The sequence below is a fragment of the Lethenteron reissneri genome, chromosome 46, assembly GCF_015708825.2.
Source record: "Lethenteron reissneri isolate LAM-NWPU_2019-01 chromosome 46, ASM1570882v1, whole genome shotgun sequence".
NCBI classification, from domain to species: Eukaryota; Metazoa; Chordata; class Hyperoartia; order Petromyzontiformes; family Petromyzontidae; genus Lethenteron; species Lethenteron reissneri.
In genome coordinates, this window is record NC_083824.1 from 1,182,699 (window position 1) to 1,207,717 (window position 25,019).

The 25,019-nt window shown below is 55.3% G+C and overlaps 1 protein-coding gene across 2 annotated transcripts; it reads right to left on the reverse strand.

Moving 5' to 3' along the window:
* Positions 1–784: 784 nt before the first annotated feature.
* On the reverse strand, positions 785–23,457 carry LOC133354142 (mothers against decapentaplegic homolog 6-like). Of its 2 annotated transcripts, XM_061570746.1 has the most exons (4): positions 22,271–23,457; positions 18,117–18,170; positions 16,550–16,621; positions 785–2,639 (listed from the first exon to the last, which is right to left on the reverse strand). In XM_061570746.1, the coding sequence occupies exons 1-4, from the start codon at positions 22,836–22,838 to the stop codon at positions 2,020–2,022; spliced, it is 1,314 nt and encodes a 437-aa protein (XP_061426730.1). In that variant the 5' UTR covers positions 22,839–23,457; the 3' UTR covers positions 785–2,019. The 2 variants fall into 2 exon arrangements, with proteins under 2 accessions (XP_061426730.1, XP_061426731.1); XM_061570747.1 differs by lacking the exon at positions 16,550–16,621.
* Between the last annotated feature and the right edge of the window lie 1,562 nt (positions 23,458–25,019).

Below are 25,019 nucleotides of genomic sequence, written 5' to 3' on the forward strand. Positions count from 1 at the left end.
ATGTCGCCTTCGAATTTGTTGATCGGGCATTACGTCATACGTTGTACGGCCTGTTCTGGATGACCACACTCTCGCCACACCGGAGAGTTTTTAATTTTCCATTTGTGCATCAGGTATCCGCATCTGCCATGGTTTGTGCAGTGGATGTGGTTTAGGATGGACCATGAGCTTCGTGGAAGATTAAACCCACGGATCTTCGGTGTTGGGTCTTTCACAAGGTGTTTGTTTGTGAGTTCTCGAATGATGCCCTCTGTATGAAGGAACTCTTGTGTTTGCAAGTGGGCCCCCTATATGAATGGTTCCTGCAGTGAAACTGAATGGTGCCCGCCGTGTTACAAAAATCCTCTGTATGGGAATGTATATTCGTGTTTATGTGGAAGTTCTTTCGCACCGTACGTAGCCAACCGTGCTAATCAGAGGTGTGGAATGAAACTCCCCGTGCTTATGCGATCGGTGCCGTGCTCAGCGCTCCCTGCCCCGTGTCCGCCGCCGATTTCACCCACAAACCCTGAAATGGGGGCGAGGGGGCGTTCCCCCCCAACTCCACGTGCCAAATGAGAAACAGTTTCCTTTCCAGGGCTGCGCCCTACCTCGGATGTCGCGTGTCAAGCTGCCACCGCTCGAGCCTGGGGTCGCGCTGCATCCACACGCACCGCTGTACTTCTCGGGTGCCCCGATGTGGGGGGAGGCGGCGGGGTGGGGGGGCGATAGCGCGCCACCAAACGGCGCGCGACACAAACGCTAACGAGGAGTGAGGGACGCAGGCCGCGTTTCAAAACGTTGCAGAAGTTTTAATCAAACTCGGTCTTTTTTTCCCTCCTCTCTTTTCTTTAAAGTCTCCACAAAGTGCATTTTACAATACGTTTCGTCACAACACATTGCACTGTACATAAATAATTACACTGTACAAATACAAACGCCTCACGTATTTACAGGTATCACAATATATATACCGATAATATGTCACGACGCTTACTAAAATAGTGATCCACTCTGGAGGCAGTTGTCGGGGCAGGAGGCAGGGGGAGAGAAAATGTGGCGACGGGGCCTAGAAGCAGAGGCTTTACTTGCAGACAGCCACAAGTAACCTCAAGAAAAAGGTTTTAAAAATATATATATTATAATTATTACAGTATTGTTACCATCACAGCTATGACTGTATTATATTATTTTAATTTACATTATCATTATTATTGTTAAATAGTATTATTAATAATTATTATTGTCGCCTCCGTCGCCGTCGGTATAAAGCGCTAGCGGCCTTTGCGGTATGAGGAGCAAGTCAGGCGCGGTGACGTCACAGTAGCGATGAGGGCAGTGATGGGAACGCCGGCAAAGGACACCCCCCCCCCCCACTGCCCCCCCCCCCCGCCGGACACTAAATACTGGCAACGGGCTGTCGGGAAAGCGTTCTGTGAAACAAACAAAAACCTTTCTTGATGCAACGGCAAGTACACATTAGGCAAGTCCCCAGCGCTGTTGTTGTTGTTTTTTTCGCTTTGTTTTTGTAAGTTTCTGCGAGCTGCAGCCACGCAAGTGCACCTGCGCCTTGGACCCTGGAATTTGCAATTTGGAGGAAAAACACCGGCCACACGACGGCGGTGTCATTTGGAGGCTTCGCGTGACGGGGCGCGCACGGGCGGACGGGCAGAGCGAATCCCAACGGGTTCCCCCTCCGCCCTCGCCGCGTGATGCGCCATAAGAGTTTGTGCATCGTCAGCGTCTATTGTGGCTTTGGTCCAAGCGCAGCTCCTCCGAGGTCCGAGCTGTAAATCCTCTCGGCGTGGTTTTCGTGACGCGCCCGATTCGACAGCGCAAGCGCTCGGGCAAATCCTGGATCGGGCTCGGCCACATTTGTGGCCGAGCTCCGTGTCGCGCATCCGACGGTTCCCTCAAAAGGTTCATGAAACATCCTGGGCACCACCCTCTTTCACCGGCACGGCAACGACTCGGCCCCCGACCGCCGCTCACGCTGCAGGTGACGCCAGTCCGGTTTTCCCACCGGCGCCGGGCGGCCAGCTATCTGTAGAAGAAGACCTCCAGCCAGCAGGGGCAGTCCAGCACACATTGGCGTGAGTAGTCGCGTCCCCAGCCCTTGCCGAAGCTGATGCGGATGCTGTAGATGTCTCGCGGGCGGTCGCCGGCACCGCCGTCATCAACGCGCGACAGCTTGTGTAGGTGCCGTGCATGCTCAAAGTCGAACACCTTCACCGAGTGGCCCGACGGAACGCGGCACAGCGCCTGGGCGCGCCCGCCACCCCCGCCGGGAGCTGAGCATCCTGGCGCGTCGAGCGTGGGCGAGTGCACGAAGGCCGGTTGCTCGCCACGATTGTAGGCCCAGACGCCGTCGGGCTCGCGGCTCAGCAGAAGGCCTGAGCCAACGCGGGCCCGCGTGCGCCGCACCGTCTGGCTGCCACCGTTGGTGACGGGCAGCTGTTTGAGGCAGAGGCCCCGCGTGGCGGCGGTGGAGGCGGCGGCAGTGCAGGCGGTGGCGCCATCGCCGCTTTGAGGTAGCTCGTAGAAGACAGACACGGCCTGCTCATAGGCGTGGAACAGCGGCCCCGCGCGCGTCTTGTGCTCCCAGTAGGCGAGCGTGCACCATGGCTTGCTCTTGTGCACGTCAGGGGGCAGGAATGTGCCTGTCCAGAGAGAGAGGGGGGGGGGGGCACGGAGAGAAACGAGCGCCACCGTTATTGCTGGGATGGCGACACGGTCTTCATCGTCAAGCGTGTAACAACAACGCCATTTTTTATATAATTTTGTTTCCCATTGTTTACCCTGGAACGCGTCACCGAGTCTCGTGACTCTATTTTCAGGAGGAGCCTGTCAAGTTTTTTTCAGAGTAGGTGGACGATGATCGCCGTGCAAATTCCAAATTGAGCAATTTTTTGCGGGGTGACGTTTCAAATTTGGACCGTGCGAATGTTGTCGCAGGATCCACTCCAGAGCAAACGGGCTGTAGCGTTGTTGTGGTTGTTACACCACGGTTTTAATTTAGGGGACCGCGAATTACCATCGTGGTCAGCTCACCATGCGCTATGAACCTGGTGGCTTGAGAATTCGATTGCTGATCACATCAGCGGCGAGCAATATCTTAACGGGTCCTGCCTCCACACCCCCTACCCCCAACCCCGACTTTCCAAGTGGTGAAATATAGTCAAGAAACCCCCACAACTAAGACAGTATGCATCCACAGGGCTTCACCCTCAGGAAAGCTTCGACCAGTTTTCTGTTTCCCTGCCACGCATTACAAAATAAGAACGTTCAGGGAGATCCACAGAGGCAGGTTCACAAACCCGCTCGCTATGTTGCCATCCTGGCCATCTCGCAGCGCGTTGGGAATGTGGAATTTCACACAAACATACGCTGAGCCACCAGCCATTGCCCACCAAGCGCCACCTGCACTGCTGGCTCAAGCTGCCACGTTGGTATCGAAGCTGCACCCCCCATTGTTAAGGAGTAAACCTGGATGATGTCTAGAAAGCGAGAGCACTTGCTGTGACGAATCCATCCCTGACCTGAACCCCACCACACAGTCCGGTTGTTAGCGTATTTCGTCGACACATTTCAGCACCAATTCCTCAGTCACAGGTCTGCCACCTAAGCAATGCGAGGAGGCTCTCTGATGCGGCTCGCTCCGTCCCATGGCCGATATGAATCGGGGCAGGAAGAGACCGCGCAGACTCGACTTTCCATGGCACTGGCCAGAACCATTATGTCAATTAAGGTCGTCCTGATGAATGATTAATTCCCCTCCTCCTGCATCCCCCCGCCCACCACCTAGTCAGTTGTGCAAGCGAGCGAGCCATCTCCTCTCCGTCTCCCCTCGCAAGGTCGCGAACCATCCTAACGACGTTATATGCAATTCTCGCGACTGGGTTATTTTTTTCTCCCGTCGCCAATACACGAAGCAGACGCGATGCTTCGCGGCTGACCCCCACCACCCCCCCCCCCAGTCACCCCGGCAGACCAGGAGGAGGATGCCACTCAGTGGGCATGGCTATGTGCCATTGGGGCCCACAGGACCAGAGGGACTCGGGGCACCGGGCTACGGAGATGGTGGGGGGACGGGGGGAGATTTTGAAACAGTTGGGGGGGGGGGTGGGGGGCAGGAATTTAATTCCTTGCATCAGCGCCCATGCCAATCACAAGATGCTACACATGCGTGTGAAGCCACATGCGGTGAGCGGTGCAGCGTAAAGGTTTTCACTCGTGAGGAGCGTGCGAGTGAGGAGCGAGCGAGTGAGGAGCGAGCGAGTGAGGAGCGAGCGAGTGAGCGCGCCAGCAGTCAGGATGCTGGGGTCAGACCCGACACAGTTGTGCCTGCACACACCAGGTGGGCCTTGTTTTTGTATTTGGGTGGGATTTGTTTGTTTGGCAAATGGCCCAGTGTTTGTTTGTGTTGGGGTCTTTGCACGCCGCCCTGCCCGTCTACTCAGCCTACCCTGAGGGCCATTCAGGGGCCGGTTCAGGGGCCGGCTCAGGGCCATCCGGGGCCGTCTGGTTGAGATGCCACTTGCCCCCGACTGGAGCGCAACGAAGTTTCTCATGAAGAGCGGAGGCGGTCGTCCCCACCCCCCACCACCACCCCTCAGAGTGAACTATACCATCGCCTAACCCCCCCACCCTTCATTCCAGGCATCATACATCATTAACTCACTCGACCAGACCGAACCATTTACTCCCGGCAATTTACGAGCTCGCAGGAAGGCAGGAATGGATTCTGGGAGAGAGCAGCGGTGGCTGCCATTCCGCCCGCCGCGGGCTCGTTAAACAACGCCCTTCAAGGGCCCCCGCCGACTCCCGAAGAAAAACGGCGAACGGAGAGTGCGGCCCGCATTCCGCGCGACTTGAGTAACCGCCGCACACGACGGCGGTGGCGGTGACATCGAACGCGACGATCGCTCTCTCTCGCTCGGCGACGCGGTCCTTGTTCGTGCTGCCCGGCTAAACACCTCAGCGCACGCCCCCGCGGGGGTGTAAATCCTCCGCGAGCGACTTTTGAGAGTCTGGCTCCGCGTCGGCTCTGCCCATAATAACCACCTCCAGCGGGCCCAACTCGCCCTTTAATCATCGCCGCGGTTTAAAGGGTGGGGCAGCACGAGTAGGGAGCAGCACCGGAGCTGAACAGCTCTCACCCTGCCCTCCCCGCCCCTCTCTCCGCCGCTCCCCCTCCTACCGTCGCTTTCAATCATCTCTCTCTCTCCCCGCTCGGCTCGGAAGCCACGGTGCTCAGGGCCTCACTGCCGCCTTTGTGAGGACGCTCGCTGTGGTGGCCACTTGGGTTCGAGTACCGGCTCCGGGGCCTCGTTCTATCGCTCGAGTGGCAGGCGGCGTCGCCAAGCTGTGCGCCCTCCGTCTCACCCGCCCACCGGGCCTCTCATCAACCCACCCACTCTCTCATCCACCCACCCACTCATCCAGCCATCTACCCTCTCATCCACCCACCCTCCCTCTTCATCCAACCACCCTCTCATCAACCCACCCACCCACCCCCCTGCCGCCTTCGTGTCTGCACTCAGAGGGCTGTGTTGAGGGTGGGGGGTGGGGTGGGGCGGTGGCGACAAGCAGAGGGAGGGGAGGCGAGGGCCCTGAAACTGGTGGGGGCTGGGAGGGTAAAGTAGGATGAGAAGGAGAGGAGGGGGAATCCTGAAGCTTTTCAGAGCCATGCCATGCCCTGCGCACACGCAGCGCAACATCGCGTACATCTGCAGCCGCTATCCACTGCTGGATGAGTATCCCCTTTGCCGTGTGGATCATGAGATGGGAGGATTTGAGATGGATGGTAGCAGCACTTGACAGTGAGGGATGATGGCAGCATGGTGGGGGATCGAAAAGGTCTTCATCCAGCAGTGGATAGACAATAGCTGCTGCTGACGATAAAGATCGTGACAAAAAATGCTAAAGCTCGCGTGGGGACCGTGAAAAAGTGGAGGTGCAACCCTGCAGTTGCTCGTTCACGGCATCGCTGGCAGAAGGGCCTCTGACCCAATGGGGCTCTCGAGAAACCTTCTGGGGCGGGCCGTGGCCCCAAACCTGCGGCCCACAATGCCACGCCGAGCGTTCCGCGGAACCGCTGCAGGTTCCACGACTCCACTGTCGCAGAACGCCAGACGACTTGCTGCACGCATGGTGGGCCCGCGACAAACGTTCCAGTTTGACGGTCATCCACGCGGGAGCCTCTGACTCCGAGGGTATTTGGCCTACTCCTCCACGCTGGCCAAGAAGCCTCAGCAAGAGGTGGAAATGGCCGCACTTTATCCCACCGCACGTTAGTGACCTAGCGATCGACTGAGCATGGTGTAACGATTTATACCGCTGGGGTGACGGAGGGGGGTGGCTGGGGATTTAGGAAACTTGCCCCCCGCCCCGCCATTGTTTCAACTGCCGCGCCGGGAGATGGAATTGAACCGGCGATCTCACATGGCGACGCTCACGACGACGCTCACGAAGACGCCGGTGCTGCAGGCTACGCGCCGGGCACTGCATCTTTAATAAAGGTCAGGCTGAGGCCCTGAGGCGCGGAGAACACTTAATGGCAGCTCCTGGGGACATTTACATAATAGAGTACAGTCTAATAACTCTCAGCAAGCCTCCCCTGCCTGCCCGTGTGCCTGCCTGCCTGCTATTAGGTCGACAAAAATGTTCCGAGAAGCATTCCATATTTTTGTTGCTGTTGTTGCCGTTGCTGGAAGTAGCTGTGGCGGTAATGGCCCCCGTAATCGCCTCTTAAGTGGCCGTCTGCAAACGGGGCACGTGGGGAGAGGCAGCCCCCAGTTTACTCGCTGCACCCCCACCGCCCCCCCTCAAAATTACCACCATAATTACCACAACATCACCACTATTATTATAATTATCATCATGATCGTGATTATCACCCTCATCAGTCCTGGGTCAGCTTGTGCCAACATCTAAGCTCAACTAAACTGATTTTACCAGGTGAGGCCCACTGAGCTACATGGCTCTTTGAGAGGCGACCTGGCCACAAATGATAGCTCAACGAAGTGGCTTATCACGTGTAAATTTATAGCAGTAGCTAAACTACTTGAAACGCGTGATGATGAGTCTTTATGTGGAGGGAAAAACCGGAGGACCCGAAAATCCACACGACCACGTGTGGAGAACATCCAAATATACAGGCATCAGGGTCGGGATCGAACCCATAACCTCCTTCTACCGGGCGAGGGAGTTAACATCTCGCCACATCTCCCTGTCACTCTCCCATCACGATGCGCTCTCTTTTCCGAGGCTACCTCGACGCCGTCTTTCAGAATCACCGTTACGCTGCCTCCTCGCTCTTTCTCTCTAACCATCCCCCACCAACTCAAAAGTCCATCGCAACAACTCTGAGGGGTCGCCTCGGCAAATGGACGACTCCGGCGTTCAGCCTCAACGTGGCTTGGAATGTCCACCGAGACGAAATGCCCACGCTCCCACCCAACACCAAATGCCAGTACGGTCCAAATTTACACTAAAAAACAAAACTGCATTTTTAACACCAACAATGAGAGAAACGTCCCGACACCCTAGATAGTCACCCTTTGGCCAAATCAGAGGAGAAAGAAACTGCACCGTTCACAGTTGCCCCACGGTCAATCACCCCCTCTTTCTTCGCTGCATTAAAGGGCTCATTGCCTGAAACGTCAGCCTATTTACACGCGTCTGTGTTGCAGAGGTGGTGTCAGTGACGGATGTGGCAATTCCTTTTGTTCGCTCTCTGCTGCCAAAGCTGCGCTTCTCTTAATAGAAACTAGGCTCATGGGTTACAGCAACAACAACAACGACAACAAGCACACGGTCAGCACGTTTCCTCCGGGACTCACGGACCGCAGGGGCAGCCAACGGAGCGCCCCACGACAAGCCGGTGCCAATGCCAACGATGGCAGCGCTGGCCCACAATAGTCGTGACCCCCTGCCGTGTCGGCGTTGTCGCTTGCGCCAATCCTCAGATGCGCATGTTACGAACGAGGGGTTTTATTTATTTATTATTATTATGAGACCGCAGAGGCCGCGAGTCGGATGCCCTAAAGCCTCAGCCTCAATCAGGGCAGACAATCTGGCATAGGCCCAGACTTTTCTTGTGCTTTGAAGATGGCAAAGTGGTTAGAGTGGTGGTGGTTGGGGTGGGGGGTTGTTGGGAGTAGGTGGTGGGGAGGGGCAAACCTCAGTCTGCGTTCACAACGTTGCCCGAACGTCAGCGAAAACAACGGCGGTAGTGGCGGCCGCTTCAAGAGCCGCTGCGGCTGAGTTATCTGCATCAAGACGATCGTTTATGGCCATAATCCCACCGCAAGGGAACAGCATGTCCCGACACGATTCACGCACGCACGCCCTTCATCTGTAACCAGACGAGCGTCACTCAAGACCGAGGGTGCCATTCCCACCTTGGCGACCGCTCGTTCTGCATAACGATGTAGCGGCGTAGCTATCGAGTGTGCAGGCGGTGCAACTGCACTGGGGCATCATGGGCCACAGGCGCCCAGGTGGCGAGCTATGAAGAGGTGGAAATTAGGACGAGGTGGCAGGGTGGAGGTCCCATTATGTTAATTGAACCAGGGCCCACATCAACCGCGCTGTGCCACATATATCCACCAACCTATTATGCTAAGTGTGGCGATGGCGAGCATTCGCCAACAAGGGGAGTGGATGACCTAAAGGCAGATCCGGGGTCCCATTAATCGATACGTTGCAGCCACGCCATGGACCGTGTGCGCTCGACATCTTTTCCAAGAAACCCCCCCGCCCCCCCTACGGACAAAAATTCGGAATCCACGGCGCTTAGAAGAGGAAACCTCCGGAGTTGACAGCTGCGGTTTCTGTTCGTGGACAAGGGCGGACGAGAGCTCCGTACGAAGGCCGCGGTTAGTGAAATCACAGGGCCCAAATAAAGCTTTTCACGATTGAAGAGTGCGGAGGCCGCCTCGCTCACAAACAATCGCAGCTCGCCGCCGCCGGCACCGTCACCGCACCTCGACTCGCTGTCCCATTGGATCACGTCAAATATTTGATTTGTTGGCAGATGGCCGGGGTGGTGTGGGGCTGTGTTGGGTGTTGGGGTGGGGGAGATGGGTTGGGGTAGTTGGCGGAGTGGCAGATGAGGGGTTTCAGGAGGTTGGGCCCGGGGAGTTTGGAGGCGTGGGGGGTTGGGGAAGCTGAAGATGACAATGTCTGGTACTCTTCAACCCGCCGTTCAGCTTTCACGCAGCTCTGTTCCAAATTGACTGTGCAATAAAAACAGACCGGCCGCCCCGGCCGATCAACCCCGGGGTGCCGCCACTCCCGCAGCTCGCTGGCACGGGGGCGGCCGAGCGAGCGGCCAGCGTCTGGAACCGAGACGGCGGCACGGTGTGGCACCGGCACTCTCGGGGGAGGGGGGAACTGGCGCCGGGGGGGACACCGCGGATCGTCGCGGGCATATCGCCCGATCTGCGTGAGACCTCTGACCATGACGGCACCCCGCGTAGGTTTCTTCGGCGAACGTTTAAACACCGTGCCGCAACAGTGGCCACCAAATTTTACTTCTCACTGCTCCGACCTACTCCACTTAGTCGCCCAGTAATAAAATGTCAGCGAAGCGGGATCGTTAACTGCTAAGGGGTTTACAGAGACAAAACGCAGAATGTCGACAACACTATATTCTAGATGCTCGGCCAAAATCCCAAGCAGGATGCTCATGAAAAGCATCTTGACACTCATTGAGGCTATCCTGGTAAACTACATATTCACACGACATCAGACCTCCAACAAGTAAAACAAAAAATTACAATCTAGAGGTAGTACAATGCTATGTTGACAACACCGCACGTATCGCAAGACGAGTCCTCTGCAATTAAACGTCAACTCCACTGGTGCTGGACTCGTCCTTGTGGCTCAGCGGCTGGCCTGGTGCTGTCACGGCCCTGGCAGCACCAAGTCAACGGCCAACGCTACCGGAATGTGGCACTCGCCAGTTCCAGATGAATGTCTTGGCTACAAACCAGCGCCTCCAAAAGCTAGCGCCAAAACAAAACCTCAACTTCCCCCCCACACTGCACCCCCCCGCAACCCACTCCTCCCCCGCCGCACCCACCACCATCCTCCCACCAGCGCCTCCACACCCAAGCACCCTAGCGTGCCGGGGCAGGAGGTCACATGACCTCTACTCCCACCTCCCCCTCCCGGCACGGGCTCTCGAATTCTTGCCGTAATTCTTTGGTATTTCCTTGTGATAACCGCTCGACTTCACAAAGACACGGCGGCGAGTTCAACTGGATTCCGCCCCCCCCAAACCCCCTTCTCCCCACCGCAAAATGACGACGCCCGGTTTGAGTTGAGTTTGTGCAAGGGGGTTTTTCGCCGCACGCGAGTCCGAGCGAATGTCTCAAATTGCCGGGGCGGGCGATTCCACCGTTTGAACTGGGCCGCCGCCCGTCGCGAACTCTCTCCCGCGGTGACTGCTCGCATAACGATTCACGGTTTCGTTTCGTCTTAAAAAATAAATGGTGCTCTCTCCCCAATCGGGAGCTCCCGTGCCTTTTATCGTTGGAAAATAATGGGACGTTTAGGTGGGGGGGGGAATAAAAGCCATTACTTCCTTTGGGTAAACCCATCCTTGGGCTCCTGAATTCAAAACACGGGACCCCACAATGGGCGCCCTGTGTCCAACGTGTGGGATTATCCACGGGTGCAGGAGAAAGAGAGAGGGGAAAACACGGGGCACAGACGGAAATTTTCCGCTCAGGTATGTAAACTGCACTAGTGGAGAAAGTAAACCATAACGGGCTCGGTAGCAAATAAAATATTTTCATGCTTTGCCAGAGACGGAACCCTTTGGAGTTCGTCTGTACACTTGGCTCAGGCAGTCACATACTTGAGACTTGCGATCCCACAACATTAATGAGAACGAAGCGGTCGGAGCGGTGCTCGGGGTTGGGTTTTTTTTGGTTGTTACTGGGAAGGGCAAACTGTTGGTCTGGGTCTGACAGCCGTGGCTCCGCACGGATGACGGAGCGAGCGGCAGGCCGCTCGGCACTTGGCATCAGCGCTCACCACGGCTCTCCTCAGCGCCCATTTGCGGCACGGCTCGGCGGTTCTCATCAGTGGGCACGCGGCCACTTGCAACTTGAGCCGCCGCCACCGCCGTCGCCGTCGCGCATGTATGGGCGGTGGAGTCGAGCCAAAAAACCCACAGTGGGGACACGATTAGTTGTGCCATGCCCTCCCGGCGGTATCCTTTGAATCGCCAACAGTGGGGAGAGCACGCGGGCAGGCAGGCAGGGAGGGAGGCAGTTCCAAACTAGCTGGAAGTTGGCCAGCAGTCTAAACAAGCTGACCCTGACATTGCCAAGGAGGGCAAGTGGAAGGGTGGCTGCCATGCCCTGATCTGATTTCGCTTGCAACTGACGCACTTCAGAACAACACGATGGGGGTGGGGGTGAATCACAAAAACAGCGAGTAAAAATAAAGAGTCCCCGACGTTTATGTGAGAAAATCCAGAGAGAGGCTTCTAATTATTTTTTGGGGGGGTGGGCGGGAGAGGGGGGGTGCGTTAATGTTACACGCAAGGGGAAATGGGCTCTGTCGTGGTGGCAGCCTGTAACTCGAGACAACAACCCTCAGATCACCGCGAAAAAAATATAGAACTAGAGGAGGAAGAGAAGGGGGGACAGGGGGGGCGACGACGGGTGTGCCCCCACCCTCTCAGTCCCCGGGCGAGCGGCCAAGTGCCAGGCCAACTTAAGGAAGGGTTTATTTCTAAACATCCTAAAACCCCGGGCTCTCGGAGTCATAAGTCTACGAACACGGCAGCGGCATGCGGACGCTCGGAATTAAAAACCCCACCCCGAGTTTCATCCTGAAACGCGGGACCTGAATAAAAATAAATATAAAAAGGGGAGGGGCTAATTAAAATATCAAACAAAACACTCCCCAGTAAATAGAAATGCTTACAATGCGTCATTGTTCTTGGCCCGTTTAAGAGACAATCATAATTACGACCCAGATAACCCACTTCTGTGGTATCCTAGTGTGAGAGGAGGGGATTTGGGGGGTGGGAGGTAGGGGGGGTAAGAGAGGGGGGGCAGATAAACAATAGCGCCGAGCGGTGCAACGCGTGGCCATGGCCCCTGCGTTGTCGTGAAAGGAAGTCGCTCCCAAGCCGTTTATCACTTCATTCACGGCCACTGTGGGGCCGCCAGCGCGCTACAACGACACGGCCGAGGGCGCAGAGGGGTGGATCATTAGAAAAAACAATAAATATATGAAATAAAACAATAACAATAAAACCACATCAGATAAAGAAATGGGATGGCAGCAGAATGTGAAAAACCCATCGGGCCAGATTCCCCATGGTAGTGTGGAGAAAAGTCCACACTACCATGGGGAGAGAGAACATGAAAACTCCAAATATACAGGTGTCGGGGTCACAATTGAACCGACGACCTGCATACCAGGCGAGGGAGTTACATCTCACCAGCGCAAATCTGGTGGGAACGCATCGTGGCTGGGCGGATCGCTGTTGGTGATGGAAGACGTCGGGCAAAGCCCTCGGCAAAAAATCGGTCGAAAATGAAAGCTTCACTCATCAAGAATAAGGGACACCCGTCTGTCCATCCGCCCATCTGTCACATGGCCATTAAAGATGGAGAAACGAGTTCGGTGTCCATGCAGCCACAATTCTCATCCCAAGAGAATTGAGGGAGCACGGAGGAGACATGGAGTCCACCCTGAGAAACACTTCCTTCTTCTCGCTCAACGTAGAGAGAGGACAGAGAGGAGTCGCGAGATTGTTGCTAACGGGATTGCTGCAGTCTTTTTTGTCACATAGTGTAATTCGAGATGTCTCTTGTAAAAATGCGCCGGAGTGGCGTTTTCACGTCAACACGCCACATCCAACTCGTGGTGCCATTCGTGGTCTCGTCAATGTAACCACCATGCAATGACAACTGTGGTTGTCCCAGCGAACCAACTAGCAAGCACGCAGCAATGGCGACGCCTTGCCAATAATCAGGACCACGGGGGCATCACGGCCAATGCTGGTGATGCCGCCACACCGTGCCATCGCGTCCTGCTCTCTGCCACCTCCTGCGGATCTCCCACGCAGTCAACACCTGAACCTCCACGGTCCCAGCTACTGTAGCACCGTGATGGTGAGATTTTACCTACCTCGCCTGATATGCAAGAGGTCATAGGTTCGATCTCAACCCTGACACCCGTATATGCCTCTCTCTCCGTGGTCGTGTGGATTTTTCTCCGGGTCGCCCGGTTTTTCCCTCCACATTTAGAATCAACGTACGTTTAGAGTATTTGGCTACTGCTGTAAATTTCCACGTGATAAGCCACTTCTTTAAGCTATCATTTAGGTAGCCGGGTCGCTTCTGAAAAAGATCAATATTGCTCAGTGGGCCTTACCTGGTAAAGTATTTTTTTGGTTTATTGTAGAACCTGGCCTCGTGTAAAAACAACTAAATGCAGCATCATTGAACAACGACGGTCACTGCATCACGTGCATTCAGATGCGCTTCTGCAGCCGTCTGGAACGTTCTTCCGATATTCGGAAGCCGCTGGAGCTATTCCACTTTTAAATCATCTAGATTGACGAACTCATTTTTTTAGAACTGCTTTTTCTGTTTAGTTTGTTATCTATCCTTCCCCTGCACCTACGATTTGTGTGGTTGGTTACGTACGGTGCGAAAGAAGTTCAACATACGTACATCGTCAGTGTGGCTTAGGGCGCGCGGGCGGGGTCCAGGGGAGAGTGAGAGAGCACTAGTGCATGAAACGCAGCACGGGGCGCTTGTGAATAAGGGGGGGGGGGGGGACAGCTGCACAGCGCCGCAAAAGTGAAACCCGATGCCTGTGTAAATAAAATGTCAAGGGATAAATAAATTATTAATGGAAAGCCGCAACACAACCAACCCCGCCGCCTTTGTTGGGAGTGAAACGGCGGTGGCGCACGTTTGTCGCGGGGGGGGGGGGGGGGCTCCAGCCGCCGAACAAACAGCGATCTTGTCAAGGCACGCCGAGGGCGCCACTCGCACGACAGCCAACGGCCCGAGTGGAGCTGCCGTCGCGCTCACAATCAGAAACTTTATTTATCCTGGAGAAATCCGATGAGCTGTGAAACTCTTTTTTTTTAAAGGTGTCCAGCGGTTTCACAGATATTCAGACGGCCCGGCCAGGCAGAGGAGGATCCCGCGGTCGCCACCTCTCTTTATTTCATTATTTAACCAGGTAAGGCCCCACTAAGCTATATCGCTCTTTTTCCAGAAGCGACTTGGCCATCACAAATTATAGCTCAACGAAGTGGATTAGCATCACGTGGAAATGTATCACAGCCAAACACTGTAAACGCGTGACATCGATTCCATATGTGCAGGCAAAAATCGGAGGCTACATCCTGTGCAAAAGAAGTTCAACATATATACATTAGGCCGGTTGATTACGTACGGTGTGAAAGAGGTTCAAAACATGCATGTTGACTTCTCGTCAGCCCAAGGGTTGGTGACTGGTGCCTCGCAAATTAACGTGCCCTCCCTGAGCTGCCACCCGAGCCAGAAAAAGAGGGCAGAAAAATGAACCTTATGGCGGGTCCCCGGGGTCTCATAAGCCCCCGGCTCTTGCATAAACTGTGTTGCGACGTCATTTTATGTCTGTTGAAGGCGAACGATATGGCAATCTATTCCTCACGAGGAGCTCTACACGATGCGCTAAACAAAGTTTTGTTTATTCTGCGCATTCGTCCTCGCTGCGCTTGGACATGACATGACAACAGAATGATCCACGCCAGGTGGGTCGTGGCATTTATGTGCGCGGTGGGACGGAGTCGTCAAAAATAAATAAATTAATTACAATTTTGACTTCCGTTTATTCAGGACCCCCGGGTCCCGCCATAAGGTTAAAATGTCCGTGCACCCAGCAACCCAGGCGGAGAGTCTGAAAACAGCCCCCTCCCCCCTCTCCGTCCATCCCCGCGCCCGCCACCATGCAAACACCGGCAAGCACTCGAGGCCGCAGAGAGAGAGGCCCGGGGCGCCTCACCACGAGGGTTATTGGTGTCTGGAGCGCGCGGTGACCTCATCCCTTTTGAGTGGAGAGGACTTGAGTGGGAGAGAGTGGGCAAGAGAGGCCTCACAATGAGGACCAGAGAATGATGGGGTTATCGGAAGGGGACTGGTGCCCTTCTTTTCCTGCTCCCTCAATCCCCCCATGCCAGTGCCCCCCCCAGCCTCCTCAGTTCCTCCGTTACCCCTCCGCGCAACCCACCCCGAGCCGCCGTCCTCCCCACCTCGCAGCACCATGCCAACGTTCTGCCGTTCTTCCGCCACAATTGCTTTGACCCGAGTGTCGGGGATCCCCATTGTTTATTTTCAGTCACAAATTAAGCCCGGGAGTGGTGGCAGCATTAGCGAGGAGGCACGAACACGCATGCGCACGACCATGCGCACGCACAAGGAGGCACCTGCAACAACTGCTCTTCTCGCTGGCGACGTTTCTCAGCAGAACCCGAGTTCCTGTGACCGTCGCCGCTCAGAGCCCCCGTATCCGCTGGAACCCTCTCCCTGCCGGTGGCCCCAGTGAGCGTGCAAGGGAGCTTTACAAGTGCGGTGGGGGGGTTGGGCACGGTGCCGTGCGGGGGTGCCATCTGCCAAAACGATCGGGGGCCGGAGCCACTCGCTCTCCCCCGCCCCTGCTCGCTCGCTCACTAGCTCTCCCCGTACCTCTGAGTGCAATCACGGAGCGCCGTGTATAATCTCGACAGCTGTCCATTGTGGTGGCGGGGGGAGTGCCAACGATTGCCGTGGCAGAGGGAAGCGTGGCAGGGCGCCGCATCGGCCCCCGCTCCCCCGCACGATTGGTGGAGGTTTCCTCCGCGGCGCTCGAGCCGAATACGAGCCCGGACGAGCGCCGTCACATTGACTTTGAGCAGGCTCAAAGGGGCAAGGGCCCAAGGCCAAACGCGAACCGATGCGGAGACGAACCACGGCTCACATCCAGCTGGTGGGTGGCAGTACACATCCTGGCAAGTTTCAAGAGGGCCGTATGGGCAGTTCGTATGGCGCCAGGTTCCGGAAGCCTGCTTCTGATCAATGCTTTAATGATAATAAGAGCTGGAAAACCTCACCCTTGAGCACCCGATTGAAACCAACACTGATCGGAATAATCAAGAGATAGACGGAGGCAGAGTAGGGACAGTTCTGATAATCTCTTCCCAGGGATCACTGCCACTTTCAGAAAACCGTTACAACACCAGTGCTTGAGTTGCGAGGGCAAGCAACCCTAAACGGACAAGTGTGTGGGATCAAGGCTGAGGCCCAAGTGGTGGTGAAACCCTGACACCCCCAATGTTCAGCGAGCCATCAGAAACATGTTTGGTTCAAAACATTACGTCAGTTTCCCTACAAAAATATATCATTCGTGCACACGCACACACGTATCCCTGCTCCACACACGCGCGTCCCTGCTCTACACACGTGCATGTCCCCGCTCCATACACGCAATGCAGTGCGTGGGCCCGGCGAACGGACAGAGCGATCAACAGACAAAGCGAGCGATCGGAGGGGACACTCACCACGCAGGCCGGGCATCCAGTGGAACTCGGTGCTGGACGTCTCCACGGTGGGGAAGGGAGCGCCACCGCCAACTGCGAGAGGGTGGCGGCACAAAAACCATTGCGTTAGGGGCGCCGCCAAGGCCCCTCATAAACGTACGGATATTTATAAAGAGTATATATACGGATAAAGATGATCCCGTATAGCCTTTTACAGACTGTTGGGGCAAGTGCTGTTAGCAAGTAGCATCGATGCCGGCACGGCACACAAGGGTGTGGGTGGCCAACACCACGCCCGGCCACCTTTGTCCCCCTCGTGGCAATGTTTATGCATGGCACCAGGTACTCATTTGAGGCCGAGTCAATCTAAGAGACCCAGTACCAGTTCATATACATATACACACACACCATATGTATCTCCTGGCAAACCCACCAAAGCCACCTCGTAATCCTGTGGGTTTGCGAGTCTACGTCAGCTGGAATACGCTTTGCCTCCTAACCTCGCACATCACAGGCGTGCCACCATCAGTCGTGGCATTTATGGTAAGCAGTGGCCCGCTTGACGCGGCAATTGATCGGTTTAATTTAGGGTGGGGGACTCTGTGTAGCCTGTGCTTGATGGCACGGGCACGAATTATCTGCCAGTTTGGAAGATTATCCTGCGGTTTACTGTCAAGAGACACGTGAAGATTATTTTCGCTCAGAGTGAAATTTATTCGTAGCTTTGCCCTCACAACTGTTGCCAAACCAGTTGAAGAATGCGTGTGTGTGTATGTGCTGTTTGTGTGTGCGAGTCGTGTGTGTGAGTGTGTGTCAGAGGACCGGTAGTGTAGTGGGGAGCAATAGTGTAGTGGTTAGCGCTGCGCTACGAACCCGGCGACCCGAGTTCGATTCCCGCTCACGGCCAACAGCAGTGACGATTATCTGAACCGGTCTTGTGCCTCCCCTAGGTCGACTCAGGCTCAAATAGTACCTTGTGTGGTGTGTAAATATCGCCACTGGAGAGACAAAGGCGGCCGGGCGTGGTGTTGGCCACCCACCCCCTCGTGTGCCGTGCCGGCCTTCATAGGTGCTCGCTAACAGCACTTGCCCCAAAAGTCCGTTGAGGCTATATGGGGGATCTTTGTACGTGTGCTGTTCTGTGTGTGCTACTGGCAGGCAGCAGTCTCCTCGTTCGGTTTCGTTTTGTGCGCCCTTTTCTTAGAACGCATCTACTACTACTACCGCATGAAGCTAGGTGGGGGGAGGTGGTTGACGTGGGTAGCTTGGTGGACAGTGGTGGTCGTAGTAGGTATGTAGTTGGTTGGTTGACTTGGCGGAGTCAAGAGTCAAATCTACGATTAATCCATCGCCCACGTCGTTATCTTCCATCATTATTTGATAGCGTGGCCCCGAGCAACAAAGCAACAAAAGCTCCCCAGCGTGGAGTCTCTTATCTCGCCGCTCTATCTGGGGGCACACTCAACAGTTTATAGCGAGCGGCACAGCAAATACATCCACACGTCTTTCGTTCACCCCACCCCATACCACTGCAGCAGCCAGATTAAGATCCGATCCGTGTTTGCACCACGCCTGGAGATCTCCTCACCTTGAAGCTTGGGCGACTCCGGCGGAAATCTGGTGTAGGGAGGTGGCGGCGAGTCTGTGGTGGAAGGGACCGGGGTCGAGGTTGGTTTGTTTGGTGGTTGAAGTGGGTTTGGTTGGTGGTTGTAGTGGTTGTTGAGGTACGTTGGTGGGTGAAGTGGGTTGGTGGGTGGGTTGTTCATAGTGAATTTGTGGTTGTAGGTTGTGGGTCGTGGTGGTGTAAGTGGGTTGGTAGGTGGTGGTGGTGGTGAGAGAGCAGGGTGTGTACGGGGGGGGGGGGGGCAGACATAAAGGCACGGTAAGGAGAGACGCATAAATAAATAGGAGGAACTCTTTCATTATTAAGCCTGCCGGCGGCAGTGGCGACATGTGCTCTGCGTGGAGACTCGCATGATAATTGCCCCAGGGCTGGCGAGAGACGGAGAAGGGAGAGATGGGGGGGGGTAGAGATGGAAGGGGAGTGGGGGAGGCGTGGGGGGAGGGAGGAGTAGGTGGGGTTGGGGTGGTTTGGGGGACACAGATAAGCGGCGAGTCCGTCTGGCGCCAGGCGTGCTGATCGCGTGCCCTCCCCCACGCATGCGCCAACACCCTCCTGGCAGGCGCGCCACGGGGAACGCGCCTCCTCCCTCCGGCCACTCCATAGCCCTAACCCCGAACAAGCTCCTAACAGCTCGCCCTCATTCTTAAACCGAGACTGGCCTCTCAACCCGAACCAAACAGCCGACCGCTGTGTAAACGCATGTCAAATTTGACACACGCAGCTTGGCAACCCTTACCCCGGTCCACCAAATCTCAACAGCCCCACAAATCTCACCAACCCCACCAATCTCAACAACCTCACCAAATCTCAACAACCTCACCAACCTCACCAAATCTCAACAACCCCACCAACCTCACCATTCCCACGTGCCATAGTCCTGGCAGTGCAACGCAGACTGCGCTGTTCGAGACTGGCCCTGCGTAAGTTTCCCCCCCCTACCCTCGATCGACTCGACGAGGAATAACGATGGGTCACCGAGCGTTGTTGGGCATGGGGAGACAAAGACGGTCGGGAAAGCGCGGTCACATTAAAGGGCGTTCGCTCGATAACCAAACACGCTATACTGTAGTACACTGTACAATATTGAATATCGCGAATTTATTTTATGTACTGCAAGTAATGAACGAAAATAATGCTCACATTCAGATATTCATGTCAGCCGGGTCTGTCCCATGTCGGCGATCCAGTCAATATATCCGTATCCCGGCACACCAAATCCAATACATGTCTAGCTATGGGCTGTGGCTAATAATATGCACGTGCCACCCACTTTCTTTCAGTCTTACCAGCTGACCTGGGAGGAAGTGCGTTTTGGAACGATCGATAAATGTGTTTGCCTTTAAAATTAAAAATATAATAGGCGAAGTTTCGGGAAATCAGCCCTTCATGATACCTAAATACATTTACTGTTGGTGGTGCGAGGTGGGTTGATGGTCGTAGTGAGATGGTGGTTGTAGAGGGTTGGTGTTTATAGCAGTAGGTTGCATAGAGGTTGTTGAGGTACATTGGTTGTTGAAGTGGGTTGCTAGGTGGTTGGTGGTAGTGGAGATCGCAGTGTGTGTGGATGGGGAGGGGCCATTGCCTGAAACGTCGCCTACACTTTTCCTTTCAAGGCTACAGCGTTATTGACGAATGTGTTGAGTGCTAGTTGTGAGATGTGCTTGTGCAACACTGTCAAAGCAGCAACAACGCCAAATAATGACAAATGTGATGCTAAGTCGGAGGAGGTGCAGTGATCAGTGATGGCACTGGTATCTCTCTCTCAGACGCGCCTCGTCTGGCACCGCTAGAGTTGCTATAAATAGTGCCATTTGTCTTTCTGCTGTTATTTACATTTTCCTCTGAGTGATAGTGTGTGCAATGTGTGTGTGTGCTCGTGCCGGCACTGTGGCGAGGCTGGGGAGGGTCGAGCGGACCGTCGTCCGTGATTAGCCAGAAGTGATGATGCTCATGACAAACAGCATCATTCAGTCCACGTGACCGATTTGTCAGCAGAGCAGCTATTGCTCGAACACATTTTGTTCACACCTCGTACTCATCAAACACACAATTATACACCCCCCACGGGCCACAACACACAAAGATCTCCGGTATAGAATTAACAGACGTTTGGGGCAAGCGCAGTACACGAATACACAACAACGCATATACATACATATATACATTACCAAAACAAAAGACACCGTAACATCAATTGCCAGTCACGCGGCAGTGTTCACAACAACGCATATACATACATTACCAAAACACAAGACACCGTAACATCAATTGCCAGTCACGCGGCAGTGTTCACAACACGCACCTCAATTATCAATCCACACTAACACACATTTTAGCCACAACACCATAAAACAAGACCAAATACAAAAACCGCCCCATATCGCCTTAAAAACTGTAGGAGCAAGCGCGGTTAGCGAGCACCTATGAAGGCTGTAAAAACCACACCAGGGGTGGTGTGGCAAACACCATGCCTGGCCACCTTTGTTTCCCCAATGCTGATGTTTAGGACCGGTTCAAATTAGCCACAGGTGTTGGCCGTGAGCGGGACGCGAACTCGGTCTGCCGGCTTCGTATCGCAGTGCTCGCTCTTCGCTCCACTACCGATCCCCATACCAAGACAAAGACGCACACACACAAAGACACGCGCACACACACACACTCTGCCCACAACAAACACCCCGCTGTGGCTTAATCAGCCTGCACGAGCTTCAGACCTCTATATTTAGAACCGGTACATGTATACTGCACCACACACTACAGTATGCATATACTGTATTGTGCACACACAAGTAGAGAGTAGGCTGGGAAGGCGCCCGGGGCCCGTGCCTCTCTTGAGACGGAGTAACGCGTGGTTTCAAAGGGCTTTCACCTGCTCGTAAGGGTCACCTGTTGACCTGTCCGCAATGATTAACGCGGAACCACCGCCACCAACCAACTCAGCCCTCCTCACGACAGGTGACCTTCATTCTCTGGCTTGAAACGAGACCTCGTTCCGAGTCGTGCAACGGCTCATGGATGGCTCCCCGTGCCGACGTCATGCACACGCCGATTCGCACTTTGGCATAGAAATCATAATCTTTATTTTATCCTGGAGGAATCCCGATGAGCTACATAGCTCTTGTTTTCCCCATAGGTGTCCAGTAGGGGCGGCTAATTTTTTTTAGAAACCACGAACAATACAAATAGATGACATTGCAAAGTATGGGAAATGTAGGTAAGGAAATCACTGAAAACTAACTTGTCCTTATAATTCGACCTAACGCAAACAAAACGTGAGCCTGTGGCCCAGCGCCGCAAGGGGTTGGTAGATCGTGTCAGAGGCTTGCGCACAACTCTCCAAAGCCCGCAGCTGCGACTGCGGGACGGAACGTGATCTCGTGGTGAGTGGAGCCAGTGGGTTCGTGACCCCGTCTGTGCGGACCGCCGAGCTTTAATGCCACTCGTGCGCCTGGTAGCGGAGTTTCTGCCGGCTCGCTGGTCGTTCTCCCATTAGAAGCAAAACGTGAAATGTTGAGGAATTCAACAAACATCCCCGTGTAGCAGGAACCTCGTAAAAAAACATGTTATGAGACTCTCTGAAGCTTTCACTAAATAGGGACAACAGTAGAATTAGTATTGTAACTTGTTTAACTCGGAAAGCGTCAAGACATTCGTTTTAAAAGGGTCCTCCAAGTTGGTTAAAGGTTTGTGGAATATCCCGTGCCCTACCCCCCAAACTCCTGAATCAAACTGGAGGGCGCTGGGCCGATAAAAAACGCCGTGTTGAATCCATTTAGCCGAGCAAACGACACTCATCCCACTTGAAGACCGGTTACATAAATTGAGCAATTCCAGAAAGTGTCACCCCAAATCCGGTTAAAGGACACAACATTCATACTTTCACTCCAAAGCTGGTTAAGGTAAAGTTAGGTAACCAATTAACTCCGCAACCACTCTAATACTGATTCAATTAAGAATATCAATTACTCATACCGCTCCACACCAACCGGTTAAAAAAAGCAACAGCGTTCCATCTCATCACTCCAAAATCACCACCAACATGGATCTCATCGTGATCATCAACCTCACCAACCCCACAAACCTCACTAACTCCACCAACCTCTTGCTGACAATCATACCTGGCATGCAGAGACGGCTGAGATGGAACGGATTGCAGCACAAGGTCTCCAGACCCTGCTGCTGCTGATGTCCGGCTCGGCCAAACGACTCGCAGGAGCAGAGCCTCTTGAGTTCAAGAGGGTGACGGAGGTCGGGCCAGCGGAGCAGGCGACACACGAACAGCAGCGTGGAGACGCGCTGCGCCCCCAGCACCAGGTCGCCGTTGGGCAGCGGCACGCAGCCCGATTCGGCCGAGCCGCGACTCTCGGCCGCGGCCGCCAGCGACTCGAGCTGCGCCACGCTCAGCTGCTTCAAGAGGCCCGTGGCCAGCGCCTTCATCTCGCTGGGCGGCTCCCGAGAGCGGCATAGGCAGAAGCGGCCTCGGCAAGGTCCGTCATCCTCCCCACTGCTGCTGCTGCCACTGTTGATGCTGTTGTTGTTGCTGCTGGCGGCAGTGACATTGTCTTCTGTGGCGGCAACAGCGGCAGCGTCGTTGCCGGCCGCTGCCGCCGCCGCCGTTTCCTCACAGCCCATCGCTCTGCTCCGCCACAGTCTGTGCACCAGAGCCAGGCGTCTGGACCTGAACATACGGCGCGGCAGGCTACGGGATTGGCGCAGCGCGGCGCCGCGCCCGCGCAGACCATGAAGGATGCGGCGGATGACCCGCGTGCCCCGAGCGGCGAGGCCCGGCGATGCCGAGACGTCGCTGCCGCCGCCGCCGCCGCTGCTGCTGCTGCATGCACACCCGCGGCGCCTCTCGTTCGCTCCCGTTTCTGCCCTCGGCTGCCCCAGCCACCGCCAGCACCAGCAGCGGTGGTAGCAGCAGCGCAGCGAGCCCTTAGCGGTGCGCAAAACCACTACCAGAAGCGACTGCCTCGTGTCTCCTCCACTCTCCCGTCTCCTCCTCCTCCTGCTGCCTCCCTGCGCCGTTCCTCTCTCTTCGTCCCGTGCCGTCGAGGGTCTTCCTTGTTTTGTGCCGCGGGGTCGGTAGAATCCACAGCACGTGCGTTTGTCGGACACAAGCACTGAGCCGCGATGACTCCGCGCGCCGTAAGAAAGTGAGCTCGTGTTGTGAATGCGTGGCGTGTGTGGTGGCAGAGATCTCTCTACCCCCCGTGTCGCTCGCTCCGTCTCGCGTGCAGTGAGCGCTCACGACAGCGAGCCGCGATGGAGTGGCGAGGAGGAGGGATGCAGGCAGGGGTGGTTGTGGGTGAGAGGGGGAGGGAGGGGGGGGAGTGGAGGGTGAGGCGAGGGGGGGTGCAGTGTTGCCGGTCTATGACTGCACGCACGCAACACGCGGAGAGGGGAGGGAGGGAGGGGGGTGATGATGGTGGGCGCGGTGGTGCGGGACCACCCCCCCGCCCACTGGGCCCCGACCGCGTCACATGGCCGTCTAGACTCGGTGGCGGCAGCGCGGACTCTCACGCAAACAACCCCGAGCTCTCGTTACCGCGGCAGCTATCTCCCGGCGCGGTGAATAGTCCTCCTAGCCACCACCCTCCTGCCACGCACGACGACTGCCACTACCACCATAGCATACCAACATACTCCTGCTGCTACCAAGCATATTACCGTAGCACTGCACTACCACAGTACCACATCACTCCCATAAGAGTGAATCACCAACACCCACCATACTACATCATCAACAACATTACCACACCATCACTACCACCATACCAAAGACAGGGATCCTCTGTATAGCCTTAACAAACTGTTGGGGCAAGCGCATATATGAAGGCCGGCACGGCACACGAGACAGTGGGTGGCCAGGACCACACCCGGCCGCCTTTGTGTCCCCGGTGGCGATGTTTACACACCGCAACAGGTACTCATTTGATGCTGAGTCGACCTAAGGGAGGCCCAGACACGGCTCAAATAATGGTTTGGCCATGAGCGGGAATTGAACTCGGGTCCGCGGGTTCGTAGGGCAGCGTGCTAACCGCAACACCACCGCTCAACCCCAGTCCACATTACCCAACACAACACCACAACAACACCATGCCACATCACAAACCATCACTACCACCACATTACCATGTCACCACCATACTCCCAGATGCCACCCAGCACCATGAGTTTAACGGGTCACAACTCTGCCGATGACGCCCAGAAAGCCGAAACCAGTTCAGTTTTGCTGCAAAAAAAACGCTGCTGAAAAACTTTCTTCCAAGAGGCGCAGAGACAGGATGGACGAAACTGTTACTTCGTTACAGGACGTCGAAATAATCTCGAAGTGCAGTACCCGTAAATCACGTGACTTCTCTGTCGCCACCCCCACTCCCTGTGAATCCCTCCCCTCTTCCACCCCCTGTGAAAACAGACGCCGCTCCGTGCAGCAGCGTCGACGCCCTCATGCAGCCTTTTCCTACTCCCTCTCCTCACCTCTCCTGATCCCTTGGCTCCAGTTTCTGTGCTTTTTCCATCCCTTTCCCTCGGATTCCCCCATCCTTTCTCTTCCCTCTCCCCTCTACCATACGTTTTTGGTTAACCGTCGAACAAAGACGGCCGCTGCATCGTGCGCTTTCAGATGCGCTTCTGCGGCCGTCAGAACGCTCTTTCTTCCGATATGAGGAATCCACTGGAGCTATGCACTTTTAGATCGGGATTTAAAAATATCGAACTGCTTTTTTGTGTTTCGTGTGTTCTCAATCCCCACGCGGTGCAGATTAGCACGGTCGGCTACGCATGGAGCGAAAGAAGTTCAACAAACACGTACATTACATCCTCGACTCGACGCGCTGTCCCGTGGTGCGGAGCCACGGGTAC

Bases quoted from the DNA above. Each gene is read 5' to 3' on its own strand.
- LOC133354142 (XM_061570746.1), bottom strand. From the start codon at position 22,838: ATGTTCAGGTCCAGACGCCTGGCTCTGGTGCACAGACTGTGGCGGAGC. The intron at 18,171-22,270 runs GTATGATTGTCA...CTTCCACCACAG, and splicing joins CAGCCGTCTCTGCATGCCAG to ACTCGCCGCCACCTCCCTAC. The intron at 16,622-18,116 runs GTGAGGAGATCT...ACCCTCTCGCAG, and splicing joins GGAGTCGCCCAAGCTTCAAG to TTGGCGGTGGCGCTCCCTTC.